The sequence below is a fragment of the Ursus americanus genome, chromosome 18 (assembly GCF_024610735.1).
Source record: "Ursus americanus isolate L20-20 chromosome 18, mUrsAme1.1.p, whole genome shotgun sequence".
In the NCBI taxonomy this organism is placed as follows: domain Eukaryota; kingdom Metazoa; phylum Chordata; class Mammalia; order Carnivora; family Ursidae; genus Ursus; species Ursus americanus.
Genome location: NC_142144.1, coordinates 34,796,539 through 34,808,487, shown reverse-complemented (window position 1 = coordinate 34,808,487; position 11,949 = coordinate 34,796,539). Strand labels below are relative to the sequence as shown.

The 11,949-nt window shown below is 41.7% G+C and overlaps 1 protein-coding gene and 1 pseudogene across 1 annotated transcript; both read right to left on the bottom strand.

The window, feature by feature from the left end:
* Nucleotides 1-7,384: 7,384 nt before the first annotated feature.
* LOC123781200 (olfactory receptor 13C7-like) lies at nucleotides 7,385-8,279 on the bottom strand (annotated as a pseudogene).
* Nucleotides 8,280-10,081: 1,802 nt separating this feature from the next.
* Nucleotides 10,082-11,041, bottom strand: LOC123781188 (olfactory receptor 2S2-like). The gene has a single exon (XM_045780585.2). It carries the CDS (start codon nucleotides 11,039-11,041, stop codon nucleotides 10,082-10,084), a length of 960 nt encoding a protein of 319 aa, XP_045636541.1.
* Nucleotides 11,042-11,949: the final 908 nt, after the last annotated feature.

Here is an 11,949-nt window from a genome sequence, read left to right as displayed (position 1 = left end):
CGGGAAATTACTGACTCAATGAAACGATCCAATGTTAGAATCATCGGCATCCCCGAGGGGGTGGAGAAAAACAGAGGTCTAGAAGAGATATTTGAACAAATTGTAGCTGAAAACTTCCCTAATCTAGCAAGGGAAACAAACATTCGTGTCCAAGAGGCAGAGAGCCCCTCCCAAGCTCAACCATGACAAACCTACGCCACGTCACGTCATAGTGAAATTCGCAAATATTAGATGCAAGGATACAGTATTGAAAGCGGCCAGGGCAAAGAAATTTCTCACGTACCAAGGCAAAAGCATCAGAATTACGTCAGACCTGTCTACACAGACCTGGAATGAGAGAAAGGGTTGGGGGAGCATATTTAAAGCTCTTTCAGAGAAAAACATGCAGCCAAGGATCCTTTATCCAGCAAGGCTGTCATTCAGAATTGATGGAGAAATAAAGACATTTCAGAATCGCCAGTCACTAACCAATTTTGTAACCACGAAACCAGCCCTACAGGAGATATTATGGGGGGTTCTATAAAAGTTAAAAGGCCCCAAGAGTGATACAGAACAGAAAGTCACAGCCAATACAAACAAAGACTTTACTGGCAACATGGCAACATTAAAATCATATCTCTCAGTAATCAGTCTTAATGTAAATGGTTTGAACCATCCCATAAAACGCCACAGGGTTGCAGATTGGATAAAAAGAAATGACCCATCCATTTGCTGTCTACAAGAGACTCATTTCAAACCCAAAGATGCATTCAGACTGAGAGTAAGGGGATGGAGTACCATCTTTCACGCAAATGGACCTCAAAAGAAAGCTGGGGTAGCAATTCTCATATCAGATAAATTGGATTTTAAACTACAGACTATAGTTAGAGATGCAGAAGGGCACTATATTATTCTTAAGGGAAGTATTCAACAAGTGGATATGACAATTATAAATATATATGCCCCCAACAGGGGAGCAGCAAGATACACAAGCCAACTCTTTATTTATTTATTTATTTTTTTAATGATTTTTTATTATATTATGTTAGTCACCATACTGTACATCCCCGGTTTCCAATGTAAGGCTCGATGATTCATTAGTTGTGTATAACACCCAGTGCACCATGCAATACGTGCCCTTCTTACTACCCATCACCGGTCTATCCCATTCCCCCACCCCCCTCCCCTCTGAAGTCCTCAGTTTGTTTCTCATAGTCCATAGTCTCTCATGTTTCATTCCCCCTTCTGATTACCCCCCCTTTCTTTATCCCTTTCTTCCCCTACCGATCATCCTAGTTCTTATGTTCCATAGATGAGAGAAATCATATGATAGTTGTCTTTCTCTGCTTGACTTATTTCACTTAGCATTATCTCCTCCAGTGCCTTCCATGTTGTAGCAAATGTTGAGAACTCGTTCTTTTTGATAGCTGAGTAATATTCCATTGTATATATGGACCACAACTTCTTAATCCAGTCATCTGTTGAAGGGCATCTCGGCTCCTTCCACAATTTAGCTATTGTGGACATTGCTGCTATGAACATTGGGGTACACAAGCCAACTCTTAACCAGAATAAAGAGACACATAGATAAAAATACATTAATAGTAGGGGACCTCAACACTCCACTATCAGAAATAGACAGAACACCCTGGCAAAAACTAAGCAAAGAATCAAAGGCTTTGAATGTCATACTCGACGAGTTGGACCTCATAGATATATATAGAACACTACACCCCAGAACCAAAGAATACTCATTCTATTCTAACGCCCATGGAACATTCTCAAGAATAGACCATGTTCTGGGACACAAAACAGGTCTCAACCGATACCAAAAGACTGAAATTATCCCCTGCATATTCTCAGACCACAACGCTCTGAAATTGGAACTCAACCACAAGGAAAAATTTGGAAGAAACTCAAACACTTGGAGACTAAGAACCATCCTGCTCAGGAATGACTCGATAAACCAGGAAATCAAAAATCAAATTAAACAATTTATGGAGACCAATGAGAATGAAAATACAACAGTCCAAAACCTATGGGATACTGCAAAGGCAGTCCTAAGGGGGAAATACATAGCCATCCAAGCCTCACTCAAAAGAATAGAAAAATCTAAAATGCAGTTTTTATATTCTCACCTCAAGAAGCTGGAACAGCAACAGAGGGACAGGCCTAATCCACGCACGAGGAAGCAGTTGACCAAAATTAGAGCTGAAATCAATCAAGCAGAAACCAGAAGTACAGTAGAGCAGATCAACAGGACTAGAAGCTGGTTCTTTGAGAGAATCAATAAAATTGACAGACCACTGGCAAGACTTATCCAAAAGAAAAGAGAAAGGACCCAGATTATTAAAATTATGAATGAAAAAGGAGAGGTCACGACGAGCACCATTGAAATTGGAAGGATTATTAGAAATTTTTATCAACAGCTATATGCCAATAAACTAAGCAATCTGGAAGAGATGGAATCCTTCCTGGAAACCTATAAACTACCAAGATTGAAACCGGAAGAAATTGATTCCTTAAACAGGCCAATTAATTATGAAGAAATTGAGTCAGTGATAAACAACATTCCAAATAACAAAACTCCAGGCCCGGACGGTTTTCCTGGGGAATTCTACCAAACATTCAAAGAAGAAATAATACCTATTCTCCTAAAGCTATTTCAAAAAATAGAAACAGAAGGAAAGCTACCAAACTCATTCTATGAGGCCAATATTACCTTGATCCCCAAACCAGGCAAAGACCCCATCAAAAAGGAGAATTACAGACCGATTTCCCTAATGAATATGGACGCCAAAATCCTCAACAAGATACTTGCTAATAGAATCCAACAATACATTAAAAGGATTATCCATCACGATCAAGTGGGATTCATACCTGGGATGCAAGTGTGGTTCAATATTCGCAAATCAATCAGCGTGATACATCATATCAACAAGAAAAGACTCAGGAACCATATGATCCTCTCAATCGATGCCGAAAAAGCATTTGACAAAATACAGCATCCTTTCCTGATTAAAACCCTTCAGAGTGTAGGAATAGAAGGTACATTTCTCAATCTCATAAAAGCCATCTATGAAAAGCCTACTGCAAATATTATTCTCAATGGGGAAAAGCTGGAAGCCTTTCCCTTAAGATCAGGAACACGACAAGGATGCCCACTCTCGCCACTATTATTCAACATAGTACTAGAAGTCCTTGCAACAGCAATCAGACGACAAAAAGGGATCAAAGGTATTCAAATTGGCAAAGAAGAAGTCAAAATGTCTCTCTTCGCAGACGACATGATACTCTATATGGAAAACCCAAAAGAAGCCACTCCCAAACTATTAGAAGTTATAGAGCAATTCAGTAACGTGGCAGGATACAAAATAAATGCTAGAAATCAGTTGCATTTCTATACACGAATAACGAGACCGAAGAAAGAGAAATTAGGGAATCCATCCCATTTACAATAGCACCAAAAACCATACGTTACCTTGGAATTAACTTAACCAGAGACGTAAAGGACCTTTATTCTAGAAACTATAAATCACTCTTGAAAGACATTGAGGAAGACATAAAAAGATGGAAAGATATTCCATGCTCATGGATCGGAAGAATTAACATAGTTAAAATGTCCATGCTACCCAGAGCAATCTACACTTTCAATGCTATCCCGATCAAAATACCAAAGACATTTTTCAAAGAACTGGAACAAACAGTCCTTAAATTTGTATGGAAACAGAAAAGGCCCCGAATCTCCAAGGAACTGTTGAAAAGGAAAAACAAAGCTGGGGGCATCACAATGCCGGATTTCGAGCTGTACTACAAAGCTGTGATCACAAAGACAGCATGGTACTGGCACAAAAACAGACACATAGACCAATGGAACAGAATAGAGAGCCCAGAAATGGACCCTCGGCTCTTTGGGCAACTAATATTTGATAAAGCAGGAAAAAACATCCGGTGGGAAAAAGACAGTCTCTTCAATAAATGGTGCTGGGAAAATTGGACAGCTACATGCAAGAGAATGAAACTTGACCACTCTCTCACACCATACACAAAAATAAACTCCAAATGGATGAAAGACCTCGATGTGAGACAGGAATCCATCAAAATTCTAGAGGAGAACATAGGCAACAACCTCTACGACATCGGCCAAAGCAACCTTTTTCATGACACATCCCCAAAGGCAAGAGAAACAAAAGATAAAATGAATTTATGGGACTTCATCAAGATTAAAAGTTTCTGCACAGCCAAGGAAACAGTCAGAAAAACTAAGAGGCAGCCCACGGAATGGGAGAATATATTTGCAAATGACACTACAGATAAAGGACTGGTATCCAAGATCTACAAAGAACTTCTCAAACTCAATACACGAGAAACAAATAAACAAATCAAAAAATGGGCAGAAGATATGAACAGACACTTTTCCAATGAAGACATACAAATGGCTAACAGACACATGAAAAAATGTTCAAAATCATTAGCCATCAAGGAAATTCAAATCAAAACCACACTGAGATACCACCTTACGCCAGTTAGAATGGCAAAAATAGACAAGGCAAGAAACAACAATTGTTGGAGAGGATGTGGAGAAAGGGGATCCCTCCTACATTGTTGGTGGGAATGCAAGTTGGTACAGCCACTCTGGAAAACCGTGTGGAGGTCCCTTAAAAAGTTAAAAATTGAGCTACCCTATGATCCAGCCATTGCACTACTGGGTATTTACCCCAAAGATACAGACGTAGTGAAGAGAAGGGCCATATGCGCCCCAATGTTCATAGCAGCAATGTCCACAATAGCTAAATTGTGGAAGGAGCCGAGATGCCCTTCAACAGATGACTGGATTAAGAAGTTGTGGTCCATATATACGATGGAATATTACTCAGCTATCAGAAAGAACGAGTTCTCAACATTTGCTACAACATGGACGGCACTGGAGGAGATAATGCTAAGTGAAATAAGTCAAGCAGAGAAAGACAACTATCATATGATTTCTCTCATCTATGGAACATAAGAACTAGGATGATCAGTAGGGGAAGAAAGGGATAAAGAAAGGGGGGGTAATCAGAAGGGGGAATGAAACATGAGAGACTATGGACTATGAGAAACAAACTGAGGACTTCAGAGGGGAGGGGGGTGGGGGAATGGGATAGACCGGTGATGGGTAGTAAAGAGGGCACGTATTGCATGGTGCACTGGGTGTTATACAGAACTAATGAATCATTGAGCCTTACATCGGAAACCGGGGATGTACTGTATGGTGACTAACATAATATAATAAAAAATCATTAAAAAAAAAATAAAAAATAAAGTTATCTAGAATTGTAACTGGAGTTACACCGTTGCTTTGTTGTCACTGTTTTCCTTGATGCATTGCCTAATAATTCCTTCATGTATTTGTCTTGGCACATTTGGTATCAAGCATTCATTAGATTTCATGGGTCTTAAGACACTTGACCATTGTCCATTGTGTGTTACATACCATATCTGTCCCAGTCCTTCCATTATTTATTTTTAATTATTTGTTGGGAGAACTTTATAATTTCTTTTTGAGAAAGATATTACAGGGGTATGTGCTGTCTGTGTTTGCACGTGCCAACAATGTCTTTTCAACTCTCATATTTATGCAATGGTCAGGGTGTGTAGAATTCAGACTTGCAGCCCTTGTCCCTCAGAACTCTGTCAACCTTATTCCACTGGCATCCACATTTAGGGCGGCAGAACAGCAGGCCAACAGCAGCCAGATTCCTGTTTCTTGTTGGGAAATACACTTTTTTTCTGTGAAAAAGTCTATAGAAACATTTTGGCATGTATGAGAATCACAACTTATCCTTGGATTGACTGTACACAGGTATGACTTTTGCTACAATTCTTACCTGGTGATCGATAAACATTTATGAATAATATATGCAGAATTTCTGTTCAGTGAAATATTTTTCTCCTCCTTTATTATTTGTCTTTCATCTGTTCTGTTTTCTCCTCCTGAATTACATAATGGATCCCCCTGGTCTACTTTTTATGGCTCTCACCTGTTCTCAAATAACCAAATTATCTCTCTCTCTCTCTGTTTTTTTTTTTCCTCTAAGCCTGGGAGAGAAACTTAAGTTCTTTTCAATTTAAAAATTCATTTTTATGCATTGTTTTATCTACTTTTAAATACTTTCTACTGGATTTTATTTGATCAACAATGTCAATTTTTTCCCATAAGACAAATTTTATCTCCCAGTCACCTTTTCTCCTAGCTTGTCTTTGATAGACTGCTTTTGCTTTATTGGTTCAATAACCTCCTGAATTCCACAGACCATACCACTGAGGCTTTTCTTTTCTGTCTCACCATCTTCCTGCAATAACTCTTTTTCAGGAGAGGCTGTTTGTTTTCATGGTTAGTTTATTTATTTCCTCCCTGTTGAGTTAGAAGTTCATTTCAGCTCTCAGAGGCTTTCTGTTCCGCTCATTCTTTTAACTGGACTTCTAGATTGCTAACAATTGGGAGCTGGCTTGGAATTCCTCACCAGTCATGGGGTGATTCTTAGATGTCTGCTGGTGAACATCACCTCCTTCTCCCTCTGACTGCCATGTAAGGTTGGGTATTCTTAGGTAGAAAATCAACTGACAGTCACCACTTGGCTACATGCTTGGTCAAGCCAGGTCAGGAAGTTAAGAGAATTCATTTGATTCTCTTAAATACATCTCAGCTTCCACATCACTCTGATGACCTATGGGAAGCCTCAGCTATCCAGGGACAGAAGCCAGGGGTGAATAACATCTTCAAAAACGGGAAAGAAAAAAGGCCTGAGTGTTTGACCCTTACATCAGTTTTGCCACAACCTACTCACTCTCCTCTCTGCTCCAAAGGTGTGAATGATTTTCTGGTGGGGACCATGATTGAGGACAGGAAAAGAGGTTAATTATGGAGACATAGATAGAGAACAATTCAAAAAACAGTTTTAGGAATTAATATGAAAATAAAGAGAAAGAAACAATGAGGATAAAGATAAAAATATTACTATTGTTTAATATGGAATAGGACATGTTGAAAGGTAACATGAATGAAGGACCCATCCAAATATGTTCAAAGATAGAGGTCAAGGAGTGATTGAATTACATATCTATAGACTAGCACTTTTTGTAAGTTAAAAATAAAACTTGAAGTGTTATTTTTCCTGGACATCAATTAGTTCAGTATGCATCCCAAAGATAGACAACTCTAAGGCTTGACCAGTGGTATATACTTTTGCAGAAGTGCTTCTAGAACAGGGCAGAGATGTCCCATTAAATGCTTCCTATTCACATAAAGCCTTCCATGTGATCAGATTTGCCATGCATCTTTGATGAAATTGGCCCTTTATCTTATCCTCTGAGACCCTCACGTGAGAGAAACTAGGGAATAGAGATCTCTCAGGACCCCGCACCATCACTGGATGAAGTGGTTGCGAAGTACCAGGTTTCTCACAGCAACCTTCACGTCCTTGTTCCTGAGGCTGTAGATGATGGGGTTGAGCATGGGGGTGACCACTCCATAGAACAGGGAGGTGAGCTTGACTGAAACATCCTGCTTGTCTGCCCCCAGGGGGTCTCTGGATTTGGGCTTTCCATACACAAAGAGCATCGTTCTGTAGAAGATGACCACGAATGTGAGGTAGGCGGAGCAGGTGGAGAAGGCCTTTTTCTCCACTCAGCTGAGGGGACCCTCAGGATGGTAGCAATGATAAACACATAGGAGATGAAAGTGTAGTGAGCTGGAATGCCCAGGAAGATCACATTGGCCACGACCATACTGATCACATTGATGGAGGTGTCAGCCCAGGCAACTTCAGGACAGCCAGGATCTCACAGGTAAAGTGATTGATGACCTTGTCCTCACAGGAGGGTAATCATATCACTAAAGATGTTTGCACCATGGCAGTCATGCTTCCAGCTGCCCAGGAGCTGACAGCCATTGGCACATAGGCAGCTGCGCTCATGACCACTGGGTACCTGAGACGGTTACAGATGGCCAGATAGCGATCAAATGCCATCATTTGATCTACAGATGGCCTAGAAGCACACACTCTGTGGCTCCCATGGCAAATAAGAGAAACATCTGTACAGCACAGGCAGAGGAGGGTATGGTTTTCACGGAGGTTAGGAAGCTGTTGAGAATGAGGGTGACTGAGCAGGTTGTGTAGCAGATCTCCAGGAAGGAGGGATTCCCAGGGAAGAAGTACATGAACATGTGCGGGTGGAAGTAGACACACAGTCACCAGGATGAGGACCCCGCTGCCCAGCAGGAGCACTAGATAGATCATGAGGATAAGCACAAAGACCATTTGGCATAGGAGGAAGCACTGGGGTTGTTTGTAATGCAGGTGACTTAAGAGACCAAAGTAGCTTCATATTCCAGAAGGAAAGAGATTGGATACATCTCATGAAGAGGCACTAAACCCAATAGGAGTGAAGGTAGAAGCTACTAGGGAGTATAGTTAAGCATAATTTGAAGAAGAATTTGCAAGAGCTGAACAAAAAAGCTGAAATCTGGAATTACTGAATTCTTTGTCACTGGGGAAGTCCAAGAAAATGCTGGTTGAATCGGGTCAAGGACATTGGAGAAGAACTGCATGCGTCCTGTACATAGGGTTGAACAAGAAAACCCCCCGAAGCCTCTTCTAAAAATGATATTGCATGGCTCCACTAAGTGTCTAAAGTTTGTTTAAATGGCCACTAGATGTCATTTGTGTACTTGCAATAGCGAGATTGTTCCCCTACTGGGGTAAGTAGAAATCAGGAACAGGACTAACATAAGGATGTGAAATTTTATTAACAAAATATGCATCCTTAGGCAATTCATTCTTAATAAATATATGAAAATGTAAATACCACCTGTAGCACAACCTTCCAATATCTATTCTCAAAATTGTTTCACTTTCTAAATTCTCTTTTTTAAATAAGTCAGCCAATAATCAAAGCATTTCATAATTTGCCATAAAATGCTCCTATTCATCTGCTAACATCTCTGAGTCTCTCATTTACCTTGTGTGTCTATTGCTCTATATAGGGACCATGTCTTACTCTGTTCCACACGGCGCACAGCACTGTGCAGCATTCATGATACCACCACTACTAGTATCACATCGTTCCATTGTGCTGCCATTTATACAGTACTTATCTATAGTAACTAATTCGTGTAAAATCAAGTGGTTAGGTGTAAAATATGAAGAAATAGACTGGGAAAGGTTAAGCAGCCCACCCAAGGTCACAGGGAAGGAAATGCTTCCCAGTTTTTGTCCTGCTGAGCTACGGAGTCTCAGGAAGTGCTCCCGAGTCTCCATGTCTTGGACAGTCACAGGGTACAGTAGCATATGAAAGACGTTGAGAAGTCCTGGAACAAAGAAACATGTCAAATGCTAGCCCCCAAAGTCTTCAAATATGTTTAGCCTCTGTCTGTCTATTTCTCTATCACCTTTCTTTTTTCAGAATGTGAGTTATTATCTCAACAAATACTAGCTTTTCTCGTGGGAATTCCTGTAAATGATGAGTATCAAATTCAAGCTCTATACTCTTTTTGCAGTTAACTTACTAGCATGTTTCATAATGTGAAGTGCATTGAGAAAAAATAGCCTCAGTTTAGTGTATCGGAATAGATTGTTCCCAACTAAAAGCTCTCTACGTGGAGAACTTGTCTTTGTCTCTTCTTAGTACTTTGGGCAAACTGAATTTAATAAAAAAGTCCAAAATGAACATTTCCACTTCCTCCTTGTTCCCGTGACTCTCCTGGGGAATCCAAGAGGGATGGCCACGGTGCTGGGAGCGCCCTCTCTCCTCTGTGTACTGACTGTGTAGCTTCGACATAGCACAGGCCATTCAGCGTGCTGTCATGGTTCTTCTCTCCTCAGGTCTAGCATGTGTTCAGAATGTCTTTGTGTATTCAATTAGAGATTTATTGTCCGGGACCTGTCAAAACTCTCAGATCTATGGCCAAAACTCAGAAGATATACCTTGAAAAGTTACACACTCCCTGAAAATGGACAGAAGGGCAAGAGAGCATTTTGAATAACTTGACTTGTCTTTTGAATAGCAGCTATAATGATCAAAAGTCTTTCTCCCATATGGTGATCCACAGAGAAGCCCTCCATCAATGAGTGAAACATTTCTGAGGCACCAGGTTCCTCACAGCAGCCTTCACATCCTTGTTCCTGAGGCTGTAGATGATGGGGTTGAGCATGGGGGTCACCACCCCATAGAAGAGGGGGATGAGCTTGTCTAAAAGGTCTTCTTTGTCTGCCCCCAGGGCATCCTTAGACTTGGGCTTTGTATACATGAAAAATAAGGTCCCATAGAAGATGACCACCACAGTGAAGTGGGCAGAGCAGGTGGAGAAGGCCTTCTTCCTCCCGTCAGCTGAGGGGATCCTCAGGATGGTAGCAATGATGAACATATAAGAGATAGAGATGATCAGAATTGGGACCCCCAGGAAGATCACATTGGCCACCCCCATGCTGATGACATTGATGGAGATGTCACTGCAGGCCAACTTCAAGACAGCCAAGAGCTCACAGGCAAGGTGGTTGACGATATTGTCCCCACAGAAAGGCAGCTGAATTGTCAAGGATGTGTGTACCACAGAGGCAGTCCCACCAAGAGCCCAGGAGCTGACAGCCATGGGCACATAGGCAGCCTTGCTCATGACCACAGGGTACCTCAGGGGGTTACAGATGGCCACATAGCGATCAAACGCCATCATGCCCAGAAGCACACACTCTGTGGCTCCCATGGCAAAGGACAGAAACATCTGCACGGCACAGGCTGAGAAGGAGATGGTTTTCCTGGGAGTGAGGAAGCCATCCAGGATTAGAGGGACTGAAGAGGTTGTGTAGCAGATGTCCAGGAAGGAGAGGTTCCCCAGGAAGAAGTACATGGGCGTGTGCAGGCGGGGGTCAAGGACGGTCACCAGGATGAGGACGCCGTTGCCCAGCAGGATCACCAGGTACATCAGGAGGATGAGCACAAAGAATATTTTCTCCAGCCTCGGGTAGGCTGAGAGTCCCAGGATAATGAACCCTTCCACAGGGGAGGACCAATTGGCTTTTTCCATGTGCTATCGGTTCTGTCATCAGCAAAGTACAAAGGCAGGATGGCAGGTATTTTTGAGAAGAGTCTCAGCCATCTGGTATACCGTCACTCCGAGCTACATACTAGGAGAGCATATGTGTATAAGAGATAAGTGACTGAAAGAGGCAGTAGGTGGGAGTCTGCTTAGCTGTTCGATGAGAGAAGGTCAGGGCTACAACAGAGCTTACAGATATTGCACTGAGGTCCAGAGCGGGGAAGTGACCTGTCCAAGTCTTCTGAGCAAGGTGGAGAAAGAGACAGGAACTAGCCCATCAGAGCTAATCCCCAGTCAAGGAGGGCTTTTACTGTGCTTTATGATGAGCATGGGAAAATGCTGTAAATTATTTCTTTTTGATGTAAATGCATAGAAATTTCATTTAGTCTGGGCTTTCTTAGATTCTCAGAGAGGAGAATCCCCAAGCTGATCCTTGAAACTACCAACGTTTCAAGGCTCTTTAGACTTTGAGTACATTTGGAAGGTACCTGTTTAAAAGTGTTAATCCACATGCAGGCAGCATAGCCTAGGTGAACGTTCAACGTATGAGGGACACGTCCTTAGTCTGCCCACCCTCAGCAGCACAGACCTGACTGTTGTCAGAATTGGGATCTGCCTGTTTTCATACATATTAAACGCAATGTGTGAGGGAGGTTCCCCCGTGGGGAAGAACGTTATGAAGTCCACAGAAGGAGTTATTGGAGTGAGTGGACCCACACTGTGGATGACAGCCACGCAGCTTACTGACCAGTTAACTCAATTCTTAATAACCAGGCTGACTCTAGTTATCAGACATCAGGATACATGGCATTAACATTTAATTCCAGCTCATTAGAATATTGGTGAAATGATAGCCAGGGGTGAATAAGGACTGTTTTTTCTTTCTCCTCTTATGT